This window comes from Ptychodera flava, chromosome 17 (assembly GCF_041260155.1).
Source record: "Ptychodera flava strain L36383 chromosome 17, AS_Pfla_20210202, whole genome shotgun sequence".
Classification (NCBI taxonomy): domain Eukaryota; kingdom Metazoa; phylum Hemichordata; class Enteropneusta; family Ptychoderidae; genus Ptychodera; species Ptychodera flava.
Genome location: NC_091944.1, coordinates 28218031 through 28241117, shown reverse-complemented (window position 1 = coordinate 28241117; position 23087 = coordinate 28218031). Strand labels below are relative to the sequence as shown.

General features: G+C 36.1%; 2 protein-coding genes across 3 annotated transcripts in view; both read right to left on the bottom strand.

Moving 5' to 3' along the window:
* Positions 1–9082, bottom strand: part of LOC139115973 (dyslexia-associated protein KIAA0319-like) — a 75332-nt gene extending 66250 nt beyond the window's left edge. Inside the window, exon 1 of one of the 2 annotated variants that reach the window (XM_070678453.1) lies at positions 8437–9082. In XM_070678453.1, coding sequence (XP_070534554.1) covers positions 8437–8590 — 154 coding nt within the window. In that variant the 5' untranslated portion in view covers positions 8591–9082. The remainder of the gene's footprint in view (positions 1–8436) is intronic. The other variant, XM_070678452.1, reaches the window with a different exon arrangement.
* Positions 9083–10959: 1877 nt separating this feature from the next.
* Positions 10960–23081, bottom strand: LOC139115972 (dnaJ homolog subfamily C member 27-like). The gene is made up of 7 exons (XM_070678451.1): positions 22424–23081; positions 21635–21717; positions 19389–19458; positions 18554–18718; positions 16586–16708; positions 14243–14403; positions 10960–13336 (listed from the first exon to the last, which is right to left on the bottom strand). Exons 1-7 carry the CDS (start codon positions 22496–22498, stop codon positions 13207–13209), a joined length of 807 nt encoding a protein of 268 aa, XP_070534552.1. The 5' UTR covers positions 22499–23081; the 3' UTR covers positions 10960–13206.
* Between the last annotated feature and the right edge of the window lie 6 nt (positions 23082–23087).

Here is a 23087-nt window from a genome sequence, read left to right as displayed (position 1 = left end):
TTCATGTAACGAAAATGTTACATTTTTGGTTGTTAAATATAATCTGTTTGGTTGTTAAATATAATCGGACTTGTACCACCTTTCCTTAGGTAAACATGGAACATTTCACGAATCTCTACAGAACGCTGCATTTTCTAACCTAAAATCAGTGATAAATGACACAGAAAATCAATACTAAATGATTTATTTTCTTTCACTGAGAGTGGCAAAGTCTTTCTTTGAAAATCTCATTGTATTTTTGAAAATTTCTCTTTGGTGGTAAAATATTAAGATTGTCATGTTGCCTTGATTGATACACCTGTCGTATGCAAGTGTATCAAAGAAAAACTGAGTTGGAAATATTGGCCGATGGTAATGGGGCAGGTATACAATCAATCTGCAAAATCCATTTCATAAGATTTATTATCACTGCACCGTGCTGTATACCTTGGGAGGCATTAAAAGCAGTTGAAAGGAAACCATTTCAGAACCTGCATCCTAGAAGCAATGGACCCATCAGTCAATCAGAGACATTTCCGGGACTCGATATACACCACAAAAGATCGATGATGTCACTTCTTTCCTTGCACAGACACGTTCTGGCATACTAAAACCAGGAGTCATGGCTAAATCAATAGAAATCAATGAAGGTAGGCATTTGAGGAAACATCACTGTCTAAAGCTGACAGCGTCTCAAAATGATCACTCTGAGGTGTGCTCAAAAAACATTACCCAGTGTGTAGTATTTTATACCAGTGCACTGAAGTGTTATATTACCAGTCCGGGTCAGCTCCAAAATTGGAGACTCATTATGATAATATATTCCGGCATTCAGCCAATCATTGAGCAGATTACATCATTAATAAAGTACAGGTCACGCTGGGTCACAAATTACCCACCAAGTGTGATCGGCAGTTTTGGGCCGCTTATTAAGCCCCTGTCTTGTGAATTTCGACGAAGTTCGACAGTCAACATAATCCACGTGTTCTGCAGAAGGTCATGTCCAACAAGGAGTCCGATTAGTGAACAAATATTCGAAATATTGACGATTCATTTCTACCACCAGTTTATCGATTTCGCTCAAGTACCGAGAATCATTTTGTGGATGTTCGTCATCTCTATTAGAAATACTGTTATAAAGGTTATTTGTGTAGGTACGCGTATAACATCTTGCAAGAAAGAAGAGCAATGTCAGAGCTTTAAAACGATACCTGTTTTGTAGTTGTCAAACGCAGACTAAAAATGGTACGCGATTTTGAAATGTGTTGACAGAGTGGCCACACAACTGTTCCCCATACGGTAGAATTTGTATCGCTGCCATCTCCGATACAAATGGGGTATTCTGAACGATCTATGTAGGTACACGATTTATATTTCGCAGGACTTCAAGCCAGAGTCTAGGAATCACAGCGATGTATGGGGTTTGGTTCTCTTAGCCAGAATAAAACTGGTACGCGATTTTGAAATTGTGTTTTGACAGAGTGGCCACACAACTGTTCGACATTATGACAGAATACGGCGCGGGAGTTCGACACAGTATGGCGTACGTAACGAAGGACGCATGTGGAGGTTGCCAGGAAATACAATTTTTACTGATGGCGCGCTGGCCGCTGATTGGCTAATGAGAGGGGGAAAATATTATGGTATAGCGTCTAGCGACGTCTCCAATTTTGGAGCTGACCCGGACTGATTACAGGTTTCCTGGCTGAATGGAAGATGACATTAATTACCTGTCACCCCTTTCACAAATAGAATATGGTCAGACCCTTATTTCTTTAAATTGGGTAGTGGCAGTTGAACTTTAATTATTAATGTAGGGGAATTGGAGGAGAGAAGAAATGAAAGCAAAAAACTTACCAATAAACATGCAGTTCACGTGGAACATTCTTTCACGATACATACATTTTTAATAAGGGCATATTCTATGCACTATAACCATGTTTTCACAAACAACCAACAAGCACTCTTACACATACCATAGACCCTCAAGAAAAATAACTGTAAATATAAACTGCTTGTAGAAAATATTGATCTTAACTTTCAGGCTCATATTACATGTACTAATTCCAAATATGGTATATTTTTCAGGATATGGAATTCCGAAATTGGTTCCGAATGCGTTTAAATTGTTCATTGACGCTTCATCACAATATTTTACATCCTGCTTCAAATCTCTTATTGGGTAAACAGTATGTTATTGAAACCATGTTGTTGTTATCGATAGTTTGGTACCGTGAGGTTGAAACAGAGGCTATGATAATATAATCACTACATTATGAAGGTAGTCCCACACTGCTACAGTGATATCAATTAACATAACCAAAGTATTGTATGAAAGCACTGTTGTGCTACCATGCTGGGATAAGTGAGTGTCTGATATTTTGACTTGGCAGTTATACTGGTAGATCACAATAAAACATTCATGACTGTTATACAAAAAATACATACATAAATAAAGAATGCATTTCACGTTGCACCAGTTTTATTTTGATGTAGTTTCACTTAAAATTACATACCTTATTGTCACCCCTTTTTTGGGGAGGGGTGGGGGAATATTTATTCATCTCAAAATATTACCTTATTTATTTTCGTATCTAAAGGTAAACAAGGCCTGACCTATTCTTGTTTGTATTTACGAAAATACAGGTAGACAGTGTTTGCCTGAATCAGGGCAAGCTTTCATCTGAAAGACCCTACATAGGGCCTATGTGTATCTCAAATGTACACGCACATGAATGAAGAATAAAAGCATTTTCTGATTACGAGCACTTTGGCAGGAAACCTGTAAAACACATCAACACATGTGCAAAGGCCAAGAAAGGGGGAATTCTATTACCAATGGAGATTTCAGCTTCTTGCTTCTCTCTTCATCAATTTTTGTGTCGTTCAAAATCTGTTTGATGCCATTTTATATTGTTGGAGAAAATATGACAAATTAAAATTAAGCAAAACTAAATGAAGTTGTGTCATTTTAATATTTCAACAGTGAATGTCAAAACTCTGACTATTAAAGGACAGTGAATGGATATTCTATTAAATTATAGAATTACGGGATGACAGTTTGAACCAAAAGTTCATTTAAAACATGCTACACAGTACATATTCAACTGCAATCAGTCTGGCAATGTGAACTGTAGTCACCTGGGATCTGACAGAAAGGGGATTACACAGTCTGACAGCTTACAAATATAGTACACAGTATAATCCTATACAAGACCACTATTGCAGAAGGCTTACTCTAAAATACAACAAAAAACACCGGCAAAATAGGTACTGCAGACTCAAACTAAAAAAAAATTCTTGAACATCGGATTCATTTGAAAGGAAACAAGATGCAAAGTTACCATATGGGCAATAAAGCCCCAGACATTGAAAATTCATGCCCATTATCAACATCACACTTGCCAGAAATCACATGCAAATGCATGCGATAACAATAGCATGTCTATTACTGACAGAGACACGCAGTGTTCTTTAAATTCCAACCGGTATGAGTTCATTGTCCTCTTTATTAGGGTCCGTCAATAAAGTGCACACCTCAAATACAGGCCTTGAGTCTATATTGTGAGCCTCTTTAAAATGCCCACACAGATAGACATATATGAAAGGAATAAGGCTGAACAAAAAAAAAAAATTGTGCTGTTTCAATAACCCGACCTACAGTACCCTATTTTTTACCTGCCAACCCAAACTTTTTAGAGTTACGTAAACAAGGAAGTAAAAAAAAAGTAAAAATATTGTAAAATCGCACGTTCATCACTTTGCAATTTGCTTGAATGGGGATGTCTTTTACATTGTTTTTTTCCTGTTATATGTGTGATATATTTTTCTGGAAATGTTGTGGCCAGTGTTTGACTGCCCTGAACCCCTGAAAATTGCATATTTAAAAATAAAAATATTTTGGAAGAAAAAATCCCTGACAACCTACCTACCCTATTTTTGAAAACCATGTTATGGGAACAGCAAAATTTATATTTTTTGGCTGAAGTAGAAGGGTAAAAGATCTATGGTCAATACTTCACTTTTGAATATTCCACTGCATTTTCACAAATCGAAAAGAAAACGACTCAAACACATGAGAAGAAATTATCATCTCTGGTCTACCCTGCGGAGTTATACACACGACCCCTGGCTCTGTCGCCTGCTAGTAGGTTTTATCCATGCAAATTAATTCATAAAGTCTTGAAATTAGTCAAGGACAACTTGTTTTCACAGTTCAGGCTACCGGCTGCTAATAACCAGCAAATATGGTAATGGTGGATTTATTTTATTTTTCTATTCAGTCGCTGTCTAGACTTTGGACAATTATTTAATTTCAAAGCAGATCAAAATATCTGGAAATATACACCTCATTTTGGAGTATGGTAGTACTTTATATTTTGCAAAAAAAATTAAATTTTTAAGTTTTAAACAACTTCAACAACAAACTAAATTTGAACCTCTTTTGCATAACTGCCAGATGTGGGCACCACGTCTTTCTTTTTTCTCACTTCTGTGGTGTGTCCAATAAGATCCTTTACAGTTTTTACCAAACAAATGGCTAACACCACAGCATAATGATTCACAACATGATGATCATATCAATAAAATTAACAATAGACTTGAAAAGACTTGAGATGTGAAGCTGCCTTCCTTAGAAATTCATAATCAACAAAATATCAAAAATAGCTTGAAATTACCGGTAATATGCAGTCCCTAAAAACCTACAAGGACAACACCCCTATTGGTGATCTCATACCAAATTGGTTTGGAGAACAAAGAGATCACGTTTTGCCAACTGTCAAGGACCAGAAACAAAATAAATGTGTATATTTTTTTCTTGTTCTAACAGCTCTCTAAATAGTTTTACTCATCATGTCCTTACATATCTAATGTTTCCTATTCATGCAAACATGGATAAAGTTTCCCGGTTTTTAGAGATAATAGGATTAATTCAACAAGCCATTCATTTGCAAATACTCTGATCTGGTGAATTACAACAGGGGCTTCACTGACGTGTCACGACACTGGAACAGGTACATCCCGGTATAACAACTTTTATCATACGTGTGAAAAGTTGTACACATTGTTCCACTGTGAATATCTATTATATGTTTTCAGGTTCGCTGTCACTTTTTGTTGCATCATTCCTGTGGTGACAAAACCATTAATGATGACTCATTAAAACTTGTTGTGTTCTCACTATTCACCTATGACTTTGAATCACACACAGCTGAGGGTGATCATTACTGAACAGGTCCTTCAATGTGTCTTATCTTCATATTGTACCCAAGTTCAATGCATAAAATAGCTGACACTATCACTAAAATACCTGAATTGTGATGCTATGACTGACAGGGCAACATGCATACACATGATCTAACCACACATTGTGCTGTTTTCAACCAAAATGTATATATATGTTTGCCACAGAATTTTTTCCCATGTTACTATGTCAGAACTGAAATAAACTTTCAAAACAGAATTTTCTCCCATTTTACTATGTCAGAACTGAAATAAACTTACAAAACATTCTGATACGAATGTCAAACAGGAATAGCAAATTCAGCAATACTCACACTTTCAAATTCATATATTTTCATGTGTAAAAGTCTAATAGAGCAGGGTCAACTCTTGCTGTGAATAAGGCATTACAGCACAGTTTGATAACAGCAAGTGAAATTATTTCTAAGCATTCTTTGTCAACTTTCCATAAGTGATGTTTTGTATGTGGTGTAGTTCCATCACTAAATATGGACCTTCATATAATGACTTCAGTCGAAGAAACTTTATAATAATCATTCAAATTAATCTTTTGTATCATAGGATACCAAATGAACCTATCACAAAATATTTTATATAAGACACCGACAGAATTTATAGTTTATAACAGACAAACATTGAAAGCTGCCACAAAGTTTGCATCATACTCCAATCTAAAGAAATTATCCTTTTTTTGTCTTTCGGAAAAACAGACTGATGACAGTGGCAGGAAACTCTGGGCAGTATCAATGTAAATTTTCCTGATGCACAGTACCAACTATTTGAAGATTTGGAGATATTCTGAAACTATTATCCTATTGTTACATGTATGGTCTACATGTACTCCACTACAACTATGCAGCAGTAAATTCTCACAGTATTTGTGACTTAGTTCCATTTTCAGTATACATCATTACATCATACATCAATTGCCATACTGTATACTTGTACAGCATGTCTACATCCACAACCTCCCCAAAGAGGGGGGAAGGGTGCATAAATTTCTATATCAAAATCAAATAAAAAGATCTTGAATACATTTTCACAAGGTTTTCTGAGGGGATACATGCCTGCTCCTCTAAAAGCATTACACATTCTCTGAACCAGTAATGTACCGGTAGATATGTTCTAGTATGAAATGAAATTTCAAAAAATATACAAAATAATTGCACATATGAGTTGTCATCCTGTATGTTGTATCTGCCATATGTATTCCAAGGCCATGATGTGTTGTACAGCAAGCCATTACACCTGACTCTGGAAAAAAATTGAGCTCCGTGCATTCAGTATGATTGCTCTGTAGTTATTACTCATATTTTTGCGCTGAGCTGATTTAAAATAATTGCTAAAAATTACGATACAGCATGCAGAATGAATACATTGCTAAGAGGAGCACAACCTGTGAAGCGTCCTTTTTGCTACTTGTTTGAGTGTACTAGTCAAGATCTATCCTTGCCATTCTATTTATCTGCATCTGACACCTACTTTGCATTCACAGGACTTGAAACGCATGGCTAGGTTTCAGGCTACACTCTGAATGTCTGACTGCATGCAACCTTGGACACCCTGAACAGTGTGTATGTTTATGACTCCACACTCACACAGTAGCAAGTTCTCTGCCTTGGTGTAGATACGTACACAGGTGAATGGAGAAGGAAGCTTTCTGCGCTCAATCAAGTTACTTTACAATTTACATATACAAAAGGAACCTTTTGTAAAAATCACAGGGGAACTCCTGTAATTCTTTGTACTTATGGCCAACACAAGCACAAAGAAGTTTGTCCTCAGAAGGCAACATTATGGTCAGATAATGTTCATATGTAATAATACAAAGATTTACTGAACAGACAATTCTGCGGGTTTGTATTACCACAGATTGTCTACTTGGAAAAAATTCTTCGAACTTGACAATGAAAGACTTTCAGTCAAACTAATCTGACCAAACACCTTCACTTTGAGTCATGGTACACAAACAATTCAGATATGTCTAGTGTAACTTCATGCAACAAGTAACTTTAGAGTTATATATGGGTACAGGTAAGACTAGTTTCTATGTTTATATATTATGTGAACTTTCACCTAGTAAATTTTTTATTATCCCTATAAATAAGCCCTCTCCCATTCAAGCATATACTGTATGAACCTATCATTTTGATGAATTCTTTCAGATGTATAGAGAATAACATTGGCACTATGAATGTGAATTTCCCTCAATCACAGGGGAACTACTAAATATCTCACGCCACACATGCATGATATAGAACCTAGACTGAGGTAGAGGTACCAGTGATCTGCATTTAAGCTACCACTTGGCTGTATAGTAGCTTGAGGTTTTGTCCGGGTATTTGGGTCAGACGGCAACTGGTTTTACCGTCGAACCCAAATACCCAGGCAAAACCTTGAGCTACTGAACTAGCTACCACTAAGAACTGGGCACCAGTGTAGATTTAGTGGACACAGACTTTGGATACAAACTAAATATATTTTTATGTATAGGCCTCTTGCTATATACTCTATCCCTACCTCAAACCCTACTGACTCCCTCGCATTTCACTGACATTGCTGACAAATTTTCATTCTTGCCCATAACGTAATACCATGGAGGTAAAATTCTTTTACCTCCATGGTAATACATGATGATTCATCTCCTCATGTGACTGAAAGTGTTAATCTTCAGTATATGTGTATTGATACGAGTGAGAACAGCTGACATGTTGCTGCATGGTATCAGTGCTGTATCAGTGTATACTATAAATTCTGGCAACAGCAAGGTTGCCTGAATGCTCATCTCAAAGAATAGAAAACCGAGCTTGAACAGCTTCCCACACGATCCCAGGGCATCTTGCTTGGTGCCAAGACACTGTCTGAGGACACGTCAGCAAGAACCCGTTGAAATTCGATACACAAATCTTCCACAATGACCCCCTATCGATGTTGGTACGGTTCATACAGGACACCCGCAGTCCAATTTGTACATTATACTTCTTCCGACCATAGATCAGTGGACACGGAAATCGTTTCCCGTTTAATCACCAGAGACCTAGAGAGTCCTTACGGTTAGGGACTGGGATAAAGCATTGGCAGAAAGCCCCCCAGGAAACCTGTTTCAGCTCGAGTCAAAATGTTTGTGTCCACTAATAATCTCGACTCGGGCTATTGCACCTTACCTACGTATTAAAGTGGACGTAATTTCTATGATAGTAGATTGACTCATACCTGCCGGCAAACATAGAAGAATTAAAAGTACTTGGAACATCCACCAAATCCTGAGAAATGTGACCGATCTGATGAAGGAAAGTGTCCGTCTGGTTATGCTTGTTCGTGTGTTAGTCATTTTTACTTTCTCACAAGCACAATCTGCTCCACTCATGCGATTCCAGTCTGAAGTCCTGTTTACGTCCGAGATTGAGATCCAACAATATTGTAGAAGCGACAACGGTTACAATGTTACGCATTCACACAACATAACGTAATTTCTGTCGAGTAGGAGATCTCCAGTATACGCCCTTCCCCCCGTATACCCCGCCGAGAAATTCCTTCGTGTCGTACAAAGAGGTATAATTCCGAGCCTGGACGCTGTGGTAACGCAGGCGTGAAACCGAACGTGCGACGTCCTGGGAGAGACGTCCAAGTCGACTTTGCCCTTGGCGCAGAACAGATTATCCGTACTTTACGTAGTTCGACTAACACGAATGTACAGGTGGTGTATGCTTCTTTCAGCCTTCGATATCAACTAGTTCAATGAAAAGTGTAAAATGTGTCTGCACGCAGATAATTTTCATATCGCTCTTGTGACAATTGGAAAACTTCAATGACAAACGCGAGATAGTGATATGAGCTGTTGAAGAGCTGCATTAGTAGCAACGATATTCATATAATTTTTTTGACAATATATATTTTGTTGATTTTTAGGTATATCAAAGTCAAAATAGACTTATAATAATCATAAACTATTCAAATGTCTACACTTTTGTTAAATAATAGTAAGGAATAACAATCTTTGCGAGACATATCGAATCTATGAGCTACAAATAACATACTCTCTGTTAGTCATAGTTGCATAGTTGAGGGCGCATCTCCTTGTAGTTTATTTATTGACGCGTATTTATTGTCGGAACGACGACGCGATGACGTTGAGAGTAGTGAGGCTATCGATGCCTTCGTTTACGTGTGCACCTGATATCTCCGCTTGGTCACGCTTACTCCAAAGTTTATGTAGTGACCGTGGCTTGGTAAGGATGTGCACCAAGGTTCTTTTAATCTCGGCGAAAGAGTCATTTTAAATAAATAAAGTAATATCTACGTATACTAGGACCATAGGGATCAGGGAACTTTGACTGTTTAAAACAAGTACAGTAAAATAAAAAAAAAAAAAAAACCGGTCAAAAAACCGATAGAATAAACAAAACAAACAAGTAAACAAAACAAAACAAATCAACAAGTAAGCAAACAAACAAACAATTGACGGATCAATTGTTAACACACTAGAGTGGTCCTCCTCTCTATCCTCTCCCTAAGCATGATGAATCTAGTTTGTTTCATGGACATCTCACAATTGATCCGTCAGTCATTGTTTGTTTACTGGCTTGTTTATTTGCTTATTTTTGTTTACTTGTTTGTTTTGTTTACTTGTTTTTTTATTTTTTTGTTTTTTTCTATTTTTTTCTGTTTATTTGTTTACAGTTACTCAAGAGTTCCCTGAGCTAGGACTGTAGAGAGCATTTGGGTTTAAACATCTCTATGTTTGTCCATAGACCCTTTTCTCAAATCAATCCATGAATCTTGTCTATGAGATTTTTTGGGAGAATTAATTCATTTGTAACTTTTGGTTAAAACTTTGTCGCTCTCTCCCCCTTTCTCTCTCGCCCCTTTCTTGGTGTGGCTTCTTTAACCGTGTGAATAGAACAAATGAAATAACTTTTAATTTGGAATTAAAGAAAAGTTGCTTCAAAACGGATCATCACCCAGATTTCTCTCTCTCTCTCTCTCTCTTGAAAACTGGCTTTTCTGTCCTCGACTATTGAATGTTCAAAATGTATGTTCAGTGTATACATTAACAAGTAATTATGAGGAACTGTTGTGTATGAAAGAGAACTCAGGCAGGGACACTTGGAGATAACAACATGGAAAACATTTTACCTTAGAAGAAAATGAAAATTCTAGCAACAACCTCATCGTAACTTTTCACCTTGCACAATGTATTTCCACTTCAAAATGCAAGTCTTCAGTTATAATTTCAGAAAACGTTAAAAACTTTGTCCATTATAACATTGAACAGCTAAAGCTAACAATATGAGCTGACCTCCAAGGCTGCAGTATGTGGGATGTTTTGCCCAGTACTGATGAGATTTGAAGGTGTTTGTCCTGATGACTACTGATAAAACTATTAACCCTTTGAGCGCCAAAGTCAATTTTGTCACCTATATAAAAATATACACCAGTCAATTATTTTCTTATTTTTGCTAAAATTTTGATAAAAATCTGAAGCCAATAAAATGTGATGTTCATTTGGTCAAAAATTGTCAAAAAAATTACAGAAAAATTCACAAAATTGTTGCACACTATCCTTTTGGTAGGAAAAATTACAGTGCTCAAAGGGTTAAAAGACAGCACTGTATACCGGTAGCATTACAATTTTCAATGGCAGCCAGGAATACTTTTTGTTGTAAGCTGATATTCAACAGCATTAATAATCCTGTATTGATGTGATTTTGATTGAGAACACTGAAACAGTAGTAGTGAACGTATTTTTTTTATTTTATTACTTTTTCAGACAACTCATGTGATATTCATGGTCACTAGACACATCTTTCTCACATCTTTCGATTTTGTTAGTATTTGACTGACAGACTTATCTCAGAATTATACTAAGCACACACATCATATGCTGCAAAAATGTGCAGAATATATTTTCACAAAAAGCACAGAATTATCAGTTTGATTTAAAACATATATACATTTTATATTCACACAATAGGGACACATTTCGTCAACATAAATAAATTTCACTGTTCTAAAAAGTGCCTTTAAGATAGTCACAGTAAAATAAAGGTTAGAAGTTCTCTATAAGATTATAAAGCAATAAAACATTACAGCTACTTTCCATTTAATATTTAAAAGAATTTGTGATTGTGTTTGCTTGCTAATACAACTCCTTGTGTGAACGACAACATGTGTTGGAGTGACTGTGTATATATCTTGTATTCAATGTATGTTGAAGATGAAACTTCTGCAAACAGACAAGCAATATATAGTTTTTGAGGTTGCATTGTCCACTTCACTAAAAACATGGGTTTGATTAAAGTTCACGCAAAATATTGCTTCCATGCATTTCATCAGACTTCAAGATCCTTTGCTAGATGACCTTCCTCCATCTCCTGTAAGAGGAATGGGCAAATGGAGTGGCCTGGACCATCATATCTTCTAGTCTAGTATTGCATAAAAATTCAACAAAGGCAATGAAAACACTTCGCATTGATAATCATCAATATACGTATTTGTGGAGAGACAAATTCATGTAGAAGTACAAGTACATTATAAAAAGGCACATATTTGCATCCAATCATCGCTAGCGTCTGATATTTAAACTGTATAAAAAATCCTTGATGGTAGGTACATGGTCTCATGTAACATGCCACTGCCTTCAATACAATTCCCCGTCTCCTCCTGAGGGAGGCCCGGGCCCAGATTGATAGAGTTTGGCTTGCGAATATGTTGTCAATATTACCTTGGGGCAATTATAAACTGTATCCGACCTATGAAAGTGGATATCGCACAGCTTATGCTCCAGTCAAAATGTTGGCACGCACTGTATTTTTTTCCCTTTATTTTCACTTCCGAACCCTCTCTTGTGCAAAAGTCCAATTCTGTCATAGAAAACACTTGGAGATGTACATAAAATTTCGTACATCCCCATGGAGTAGTAATTTTTAGAGGAATTTGTATAATTAACACCTGGGCGATAAAATGTGCCTCAGCATGAGGGCATATATATCTGTCAAAAGATTGCAAGACAGCATGGCGACACAAAATGTTGGTTTATGAAGTGATACCAATAATATCTGTCACTGAAAAGTTGCATAATGATAACCAAAATATATATGTTACAAAACTCCCATAAAAACAGGTACCTGTTTATTAAAATTTGTAAAACTATGGTGTTGAAAGTTTTCTGAAATATCATGCAAATGGTACTGAAAACATAGTGGCGTCTTCATCAATCCTTAACATATTATTATACAGGGACAATATCTCTGTCTTGGATATTATTGTTTTCAGTTATGTACTACATCAGAAATCATTAATTTTGGTTAGAACATTAAATTGAAACACGCTGAAAGAGAAGTAAAAAGAAACCCCTTACCCCTGCTTAAAAACAAAATAGATAAAACATTCATATAGTTTCTAGTATACAACAGAAAATATACGCAAATGAATCGCCACCTGCTCTGGCATTCTCCTCTGTATTGAGTAAAAGTTGGTTTGTTATAAGTGAAAAACATCACTTGAGTTCAAGGTTATTTTGTGAGCATTAACATCACATACAAAATTAGTTTTGACAGACTGAAGTACTGGAATTTACACTTGAACATGTACATGCAAAAGTTTACAAGCATTTTTGTGAAGTAAAAAAAAAATCAACTTTACTATTACCACCCTGTCACATAAAATCATAGGCAAAGCATGCTACCTACAGACAACCAGTTCTGAATCATCAACAGAAACGAACAGTATACTCTTTATCACATGTAATTCACTGCTTTTCCTTTAACTGGATGAGGTGTGCAGTCCTTCTGTTGTAAATTTATTTGCAAAAATAAAAAAAGTCATTTCTTTCTGATATCAGTTTGAACCATGAAGGTCTCTGATCACGTGTTGCTAGGGTGAATAACCAAACAATGCACTTGCATCATTCTAAAATCAGTTCCTTTTTCGTTAAAAAGCATTTACGTCTTTGCTGAAAATCACCATGGCGATATAGTATTTCTATCTGTTTTTGAGCAGTTCTGTTCTGGCACTGACAAGAATCTTGAATGCCTCTTCACTGCCTGGAGCCACATTTTTGTCTGGATGGAGTAAAACTGCCAGTCTTCTGTATGCTTTATTCACATCATCCCTGTCAAGAGAAAACGAAACATCAAATTGTGGATTCAGATAAATTTATCACTGTCCATCACTTTCAGATAGGTTATATTCTATTGGTTATATTTATTCCAATGCGGCAAATACACATACATGAACAGTCATCCAGAAATCATCAACGTAGTTATCCAACTGGAAGAACAAATCCATGTGGTGATGGATTTCCAAGAGTGGTGTACATGTAGCATGGGGCTTGCACTCTTTAACTGGAGAATGTGTTAAACATGGAATAGTCACCATAGTAACCATGCTTTCCTCCATGCCACATTGATGCAACAATATGATATGACACGGATAGTCAAATCACATTTCAGATAAAAGTCAGTGGCAAGACGAAAAATGTTTCACTATACAAAGTGTACCTGGTGTCTAAGTGTTGCACAGGTGTGTACATGCGCTACCTGAATGTGACATACAGCTTGTGGCCTTTTTTTAATTCATATAAATTGCACCGCAAATATAAGAGTATGTTTGTACAAGCTGATCAGTGAGTGCGCCGGTTGAATTAAGTAATTCAATTTACAATTTCAAGCACATGATCTGTACAACACTTCAATTACAGGAAAAAGACTAAAATACTCTTCTGACCACTGAGGGCGCTGCTTATGTAACTGAGCATGCCTGTTACTAGTGAATCTCACAACCTGATTAACAATTCTACATATTTGAGAATGAAAGCTTTATTACAGCTTCCTCACTTAGTATGGGACTTCTACACATACCTGAAGAATCCTTCATACACTGTACAAAACATAAATATGAATTTTTAGAAGACAATAGAGAAATAACATTTTCTGATGTCTCTAAAATTGGGTCAAAATTCATACTGGCAAAACTCAGAAGACACAATTTGACATGCTATTATTTGATTTTCACTCACTTTGAAGCACCTGGTAGTAGTCCAAGCCGTTCATAATTGTCCTTGCTGTTCCTGAGCCTCTGTACAGCCTCCACTTGCTCTTTGGTGTAGCCTAGCGTTGTGGCTATTCTTTCTGCCTTGCCTCCGTTCTCAAATGCTTTTACAACACCATTGAACAACGTCTGTCATAGATAAAAGAGAACTGGATGAATAGACTGTTGCCTTGATTAGAAAATTCCACATCCTAGGGTTGATACATGTGTGTGTGCCCCCAAAATGCCATTTCCCAACAAATGTTATAGCTATGCAAATACAGCACATAGCAAAGCACACTTAAAGAGAAACACTTGTTGGAACTGCGCCTGTGTGAGTTTACAAAAAATGTATTTCATGAACGATATCTAGCTATACGTCATCATCATAGCTGCAACATTTAAATTATACGATGAAGATTATGACAGACATTTTTTAACTTTCATCAATCACTATCGTACCTTGGATACAGAGTTTACATTGGTCGCATGGGTCCAATATAACCTTTGAGCGCAGTTCTGACGACTGTATCTCTTTAATCACTGTGAACTTTCACAAACCTTTCTTTCGAATATTGTAATGCAGACCTAGATGTTGTATCTAAGTATAAGTACTTAGGTGTAGTGTTGGATGAATTTTTTGATTTTGATGTTACTGCTGAAACTCTCTCAAATGCTGCAGGGAGAGCTCTTGGTGCTGTAATTTCTAAAATACACAGGTTTAAAGATTTCCGCTATAATACTTTTACTACTCTTTTTCATTCATGTGTTGCCCCAATATTGGATTATTGTTCTGCCATTTGGGGCTTCAAGTCAAATCCGAAATGTGACGCTATTCAAAATCGGGCCATTAGATATTTTCTCGGTGTTCACAAATTTGCCCCAATACTTGCCATGAATGGTGACATGGGCTGGGACAGTTGTCTTTTAAGGCACCAGTTGAATATGGTCAGACTATGGAACCGTCTATTATCAATGCCACATGATAGGATAACTAAACAAGTTTTCTTATGGGAATATAGGCTCAATTCCGAAAATTGGGCTCAGGGGCTCAGGATATTTTGAAATTATTTTCAGAAATTGGCTTACAAGGAGTTTTTCATAATATTGAGACGTGTAATGTTGCACTTGTCAAAGAAAAACTAAGAAATTTTTATAGCAATAATTAGGAAATTAAGGTGAAAGATAAACCTAAGTTAAAAACATACATTACATTCAAGAAACATTATGGTCTGGAAAATTACTTATCAGGTAATTTGTCACGTTGTAAAAGATCACTTTTAGCACAGTTCAGACTAGGTATTCTTCCTTTAAAAATTGAAACAGGTAGATTTTCAAATATAGATAGGGAGGAAAGAATATGCGATTTCTGTAAAGACGCAGTTGAAGATGAGATACATTTTTTTTTTCATTGTGGATTGTATCGTGAACTTCGAGAGTCTTTGTTTTCAAAAGCAAGGGAAATATCCCCACATTTTGATATAAAGGGCGACGAAGAAAATCTAGAATTTTTAATGAAATTAATGCCTGCAGACCTAGCAAACTTTGTAAGTAATGCTTTTTGTAAAAGAAACGAATTTATGTATAATGTTTAAGCATTTTACGCTTATTTATTCATAACTTAAAGAACTGTATTACTCCAGTGTCTTGTAAGCCCTAGGGGCCGGGTGTGGCATTATATAAGTCCACACATGACACTTTAATAAATAAAGATAACATAACATAACACTGTGCCTTCTAACTCATTAGCTTTGTGAAGTAATGTCTGAATTTCTGAAAATTTCTTTGCATTTTCTTTGCACTAGTATGAGTGACATGCAAAGTTTTCTAGAGTCTGTTGTGTGTCAATTTAGCATAGAGAACGCATTTTACCTAATGGTATACATGCAATTTGCAAAATGTCACTGTGCCCCGAATTTGCATATTTCAAAAACTTTGGAAATTCCAGCTGGTGATATGCCTTTCCAACGAGAAGGGTACAATTCACATGTGGCACGTTAATATACAACTTTCTGTTCATGAGTGGTCTTTGCAATTATGTGTACAATAAGTGATAAATGATAATGTTTTCATGTGTCCATTACAGATTCTGGTTTGTCTGGAAAAATATTTTTCTCAACCCATACTCACAGCAAGATATATCACTTCTATTCCAATTACTGTGTTTTTGGTTAACAAAGATGATTTGACATTAATGGAAAAGCCTGATATTTTTGTTCAAAGGACACCAACACTAATGATCAAGGCGTTTGCCAGAAGCAGAATTCCTGTCAAGGATGACAGAGAGCAAAAAGCTGAGACAACAAAAGAAAGCCATTAGGGCAGGACATACCTGGAACATCTCAGCAATTCCATCCCCACTCTGAGCTGACGTCTCAAAATAATGAAATCCTTTACTATCAGCCCACAGTCTGCCCTCGGTGTCGTCAACAACCCTGCTGCTCCTTCTGTCAATCTTGTGGAGAGAAAAAAAACATTACAATCTCATTAATACTGTGAGAGAATCAGTAAATATCTGGCTATATGACACAATTGGCACACTTCATCTAATTAAATTCTTGATAGATTTATCTAGGCATTATGTTACTGGGCAACACACGGGTAATTTCATGCATTTGGTACATAAATGAAAATACAACCATTAATCAGAAAGATTCATCATACATAGTTACAGAAAAATGTCAAAGTCTTCCAGTATGTTTTTTTTTTATACTTCAGCATTGAATGATAATATTACTTTTTGCTAATTCACCACCATTACATTGTCACATATTGTAGTCCTTGTCTCGGCAAAAATGTAATTTCAAAAGAATACTTCAAGACCATGTAGAATTTTGAAAAAAGTAATTCTTGCACAACAATAATACCATTTGTCTGATTTCAATGCAGTAATTAAATAAGTTATATACTTTTCGTATTCACAGTCACAAATATACCAGTGCAAAGAATAGAACATCTGTGCTACTTTAAATCACAAAATGCATCAGGACACAATTATCAACCTTTGCGTTTTTGATGAACTTTTCGTATTACGGTATTGGTTTTTTTCATAAAAGAGCTACTTTAATTTTGATTTCAAAAATTGTAAAATTCTAAAAACTAACTGTTCTCACAGAGAGTAGAGTTAAACTCTAAATTCAAGTTCAGATTTACAGACCATCCCATCCAACTACCTGGTTTCAAGCTATTTGTAAATTACACATGGGTGCTAATGCACAAATAACCCTATCTGCCTGTGACTTACTTCACTTTAATACACACAAGGTATTGGAAGTTTTGAAAGCATAAATGTTTACTCTCTTTGTTACAGGTAAACATAACTGTCAGCTAAGATCTGGATTTGATGCAACTTGCGGATTGCTTCACTGGCTAGAATGAGGACATGGAGTTTATTTCAATATTTGTTTTTGCCTTTGCGACACGGTCCAGCAGTTTGCACTGTGAAGCTGGCATACAAAGCCACTGTATTGTTACATCAATTCAGTGAATTAAATACCCACCTACTGTACAAACAATCAAAGGACTTGTTAGAACTATTTTTGGTGATTTCTCTGGCAAACACTTAGTGTGTCCAAGTGGAGATATCAGGCTGTCTGGGTCCATTTGTTAAAATTTCAAAGTGTTCAATGTTTGGACAAAGTTATGCAACCCTCACAATGAATGTGATGAGTACCAGTGACCTTACTGATGATATAATGATTGTACCCCTTTCTGGTATAATGCCAACATACTCCATCAAAGGCTACTGTATATTTAAACCATATCAAAACTTGAACAACAAAACCCTTTTCAATATAACACTTTCAGTCTGTGCTACTTTTTTATTGCATTTAATTTGATAAATTTACCATTTTAAAATTAACCATACTGAAATACAAGACATGGTATTTCTGTGTCATAAATTATGACACCAAATTATACAGCATTTTCATTATAAAATCATGTTACCTATACCTTGGAAATTTAAGCATAAAATTGTACTTTTAATGTACTATAAAAAATCCTACGTAATTATAATATAAGACTGGAGCCTGCAATATGTTTGGTAAATTTACATGTCAACTCTGTAACCATGAAATCTGACTTGGATGCAATAATAAGAAAAATCTACCACCTGTACTATTTTGTAAAGAGTTGGAATTCACAAAATGTATGCTTGATTGCCATAGACCAAAGCAGATAGCTTTACTATCCTGTGAAATCTACATGCACATCTACGTCCTAAAAAACAGGCCAATTTAATCCTAGCTAGGGATGAATAGTTTCAGCTACACAGCAAGACACCACTAGTTGTACTTACTTTATTGGCACAGACACAGAAGACAACTTTTTCCATCTCAAGTGGGTCACCAATTTCTTGTTTCATCTCTGCTAACCAGCTATCTAGGGCTTCAAAGCTAGCCCTGTCTGTAACATCGTATACCAATATTGCACCTTGGGTATCTTTGTAAAATTCATTGCGGACCTAAAAAAGTTGTGTACATATACAATATTCAAGATAGGAGTAGAGGATCAAGTTGACATATTTGTTTTTCGATATAATCAGCCAGATCTAAGAAACACTGGATCCATTTTACAAATGGTATTTATCAGTGCCTCTCTGAGGGTGCCTTTTGTGATGAATCAATACAAACATACCCCCTAGGACTGTGTTAAATATTATATTGTAGTTCAGGATGGGCCCAGTGTTCTCTAGTTGTACTTAAAATTGCATACATATTGGTAAATATGAAGTGAAGAGTTACATCACAAAAATCGCAGATGGCAACACTAGAAAATATCTTTCCTTCCTTTATAGTCCAATTATGAACAATTGGTCAATAGATTCTTAATATTATCAAGAGTCAGACATTATCTAGAATTACAAATGAAAATCAAAAATAATGGTTGAAAGAACAACCTAAACGCACGACAATTATAATAATGATTTTGATACATGCTATGTGAAAGTATGTCTATATTTTGTAAAGCCCATCTACATTATCAAATTACAAGGTTTCAAAAATTGACCATACCTAATACCTATACAGAATATTGTTGATATTTATCACCTTGAAAAGTCAATTTGCCATTGGTGAAGGCTGCTAACGTATGCAAAATAGCCAAAGCATAGTTTCAATAAATTTATTATTTACCTCATAGAAAATTGGATGTCCTGCCATGTCAAAAATGTTTATTTTCACTTCTTTGTCCCTGACAGAAACCCTGCAAATTAGAAAAAAATTATGAATGATTTCACAGTACAGTCAGCTATTTGACAGAATGCCTAAAACTTTACATCACTGAGAAGAGAAATACTGACTGATATTGAATGTTGATCAGATGTAATATTGGATGCATGATGTGTCTGCAGTAACCATAATGCATATGGGATGAATGTTTATCTGGAGTAGCAAGTGAGCTTTTTATTGGGGTATATGATTTCACTGAAAACCCCCACACTGACTGGGTGGATCCTGATGTTCTGTTTACCCTGGCAACTAACTCAACCAAACAAACTATTTTACCTCTTTCAATTTCCAACAACCAGGTAGCTGGTACAGGTTACCTTGAAACAACACAGGTCTATCAGAGTAGGGTAGATTTTATGGTATGTATGGGTGTACTACATATACCCTCATAGAAACACCACAAGTAATCATGACAGGAACCACAGTCTTGTTTTTCTCTTTTCATCCAGGTCCTTTTTGGATGACATGTTTTATACAGCGAACACCAAGCCTAGGAATATTCCTATCAACTGAAATTGCACAGAAAGTTGGAGTCGCTGGTGTTTGGTGATGTATCGCATTCTCTCACAAACTGAATGCCATGCTGTCGCAACACTGGGCTTGAAAGCTATCATCATCAGACACAGTTACCATGCAGAAGGGTTAACAGAGTTGATTATTTTTAGCATTCAAATAAACTAGAGCTTCTTCATATTGCAAAATCTGATACCAATAAAACTGTTTGTGTTTGGTCTCATGATGAGATTATTGAATATGTTCAGTCCATGCTGCAAGTCCATTTTCCACAGTAACCACATAACCCAATCATCACTGACTGACACAGTGACAGTGTGTTTCTCAGGGGTCACTGCCAAATCACAACTTAAAAAAAAGATTTTCAGACTGTCAAACTTTTACAATATTCTCTTTTGGACTACCACTTGAGGATGCCCATTTTGAAGCTTATGGAGTAAATCAAGTTTTCACTGGGTTAGTTTTGTGAAAATCGCGAATTTTATTTCCCCCTAGAGATAACACAATGATGGCAGCCATTCTGAATGTCAAATATGGGTAAATATTAGGTAATTTGTTTCTCTAGTACTAAGATGTGTATGATGACCCTTGATTTGTATTCTTGATTTTGAATGAGAACGGTTGAAAGCTTGCTTGAAGAAAGTTGAGTCAAAGTTTAAGTATTTCATTTTCAAGATACAAACTACATTAATCAGACTCAGAAGTTTTTTCTCTGTTTAAATTTTCACTGCTTGCATTCTGTCTGCTGTTGGTGACAACTGACAGATACAAGATGACCCTTACTGCCATCAGCAACCCTATCACTTTCTAACATAGAATAACTGATGGAGTCATGAGGCCATGGATTGCAGTTGAGATGCTGGTTATCATATTTACATATTGTGTACAGACATGCTTGCTATACCATTTATATTCAAATGAGTGGATGACTTTGACTGTCCAGGAAATAGATTTGAACAAACTAAAGTTTATAACATTAATTTTGAGATAGAATAGCGATGAGACGGCAGAGACATACCATAATGGTGAAAATCATGAGTTTGATGATTAAATCAGACAATGACACACTGGGTACGAACCTCAAGGCTAGAAACCACGCAACCTCTATATTACTCACTCCATTTAATTTTATTGTAACATTAATTCATTTGTTTCCCTAATTCTGTTCCATGTAGTTGGAGTATTTAACCCTTTTCCTGCCAGAAAGTGAAAAATGGTATTGAGCCAAAACCGTATGTATTTTCACCTCTTGGCTTGGTATTTTATCGCAGCTTTAGTCTGTAAAAATCATGTTTACAATATCTCTGTCAGGTCCTTCAAGTCTTCAAGTCTTTGTTAAAACGCACCATATGGGGCATGTTTTGCTTTACTAGTTTTAATCAACTTGACCTGATAGTGAAATATTTTGCAGGAAAAGGCTTAAAGGATCTTATAAGTGGTTGTCAGAATTTATAAAATTAGATGTGAGCACTATTATGAACTTCAGAAAACAAATGTCGGTCGTGAACTGTATACATTTAATACTGTTGATTTGTACAGCCACTCAACTAAAGTGACTAGAAAGATACCACCTGTGCACAGATTCAAAAGAAACCTTAACATCACTGGTACATCTAAATCCTCTCTTTTCAACTTACTTTGTGACTCCATAGTCAATCCCAATGGTTGTCAAATACTTGCTGACAAACCTCTTTTCACAGTATCTCTTTATTACACAACTCTGCGGATGAACAAAAGGTACAAAACAGGGTTGGACATGTCTTTGATGGGGATTGAATGAAGAATGAAATCTAATTTATAAATAGGCCACCGACACTGGCCAAATCAAATACTCTTACTTGAAATCCTGTTCCGTATGTAAGATATTGCTTCAGTATAAATCATGATTATAACCCAGAAAGAAAACTTACAGCGAAAAATATTTTGAGGCTTGTGCCAACCAATTTGTAGTCTCCTGAAAATGAAAATTATCTTGATGCCAAATATAGATAAGTTCTTGGCAAAACAAAATTAAAGGGCAACACTTCCTTTAGCACTAGTGCCCCAATCCCATCTGAAACCAGTTTAACCAGGGTACATAAAATCCACCATTGAATGGATTTTGAATTGGAGTTACTTTTAGGGTTTGCCTTGATTATAAATGCAGTATACATTTGTATCAAACCTAAAAAAAAGGAGGGGTCCCAAAGGAAGTCTATGCATTGTGTACTTTGCCATGTGACGCTGTGTTGGGTTAACAAAATTATATTGAGTGTTAGGCCCTGTTGTGAGATACAGCATGTTCACTCCGTCTGGAGTATAACTTAATAAATGTTAAGTACTGACTACTGTAACAACTCAAAATCACAGCAGATGATGAATCCTGAGATAGGTCAATTTTTAAGTTTCACCATGGTGACTGCTTTGCAGGGCAATTTAAAACTTACCTTTCCTGCCTCAGCATTTCCCATGCTGATTACCTTTACTCGTATACTCCTCTTACTTCTACCCTTATTGTCCATGGTTGCTATTTTCTATGTGAAATGCTAGAAAAGTTCAGTATCGTTCGATAGCTTAGCGTTGGAAGGAAAACACTGTTATCATATGGGCCTAAGTCCAGTTGCCATGGGCTCACTGATGTACTGATAAATATCCATGGTTTAAAGGACACCTTCTGTCTTTGCAAAGAATCATGAACGTTGGTATCTTAGGGAAGATACTTTCTATGGCATCAGTAGGACCAGATAAACTGTAGGAAAAAAAAAATTCACGTCTCTTCCTCGCTTCCCCACGACAGTTTCACAGTGTAGACCTGGGCTTGACTTGAAGTTGCAGGTCGTTCACTTGTTGAAACTCTGTCTGAAATCAAATGGGTTAAATCCAGAGGACTTTTGCGGTCAACTCACTAAATACGACCAACACTTTAAAAGCCTTCAGTGAAGTTTGGTGGTTCAAGAGCATTCCACATTAATCCTTCAGATACAAAAACAACGAAAGAATTTCATCGTCGGCTGGAACTTGTTTGCATCCAGTGTCAGTGTCACTCTCTTCCACTTGGAATTCTCAAATTGAGCATGCGCTAAAAAATGATAGCCGTATAACAGTGGCTAT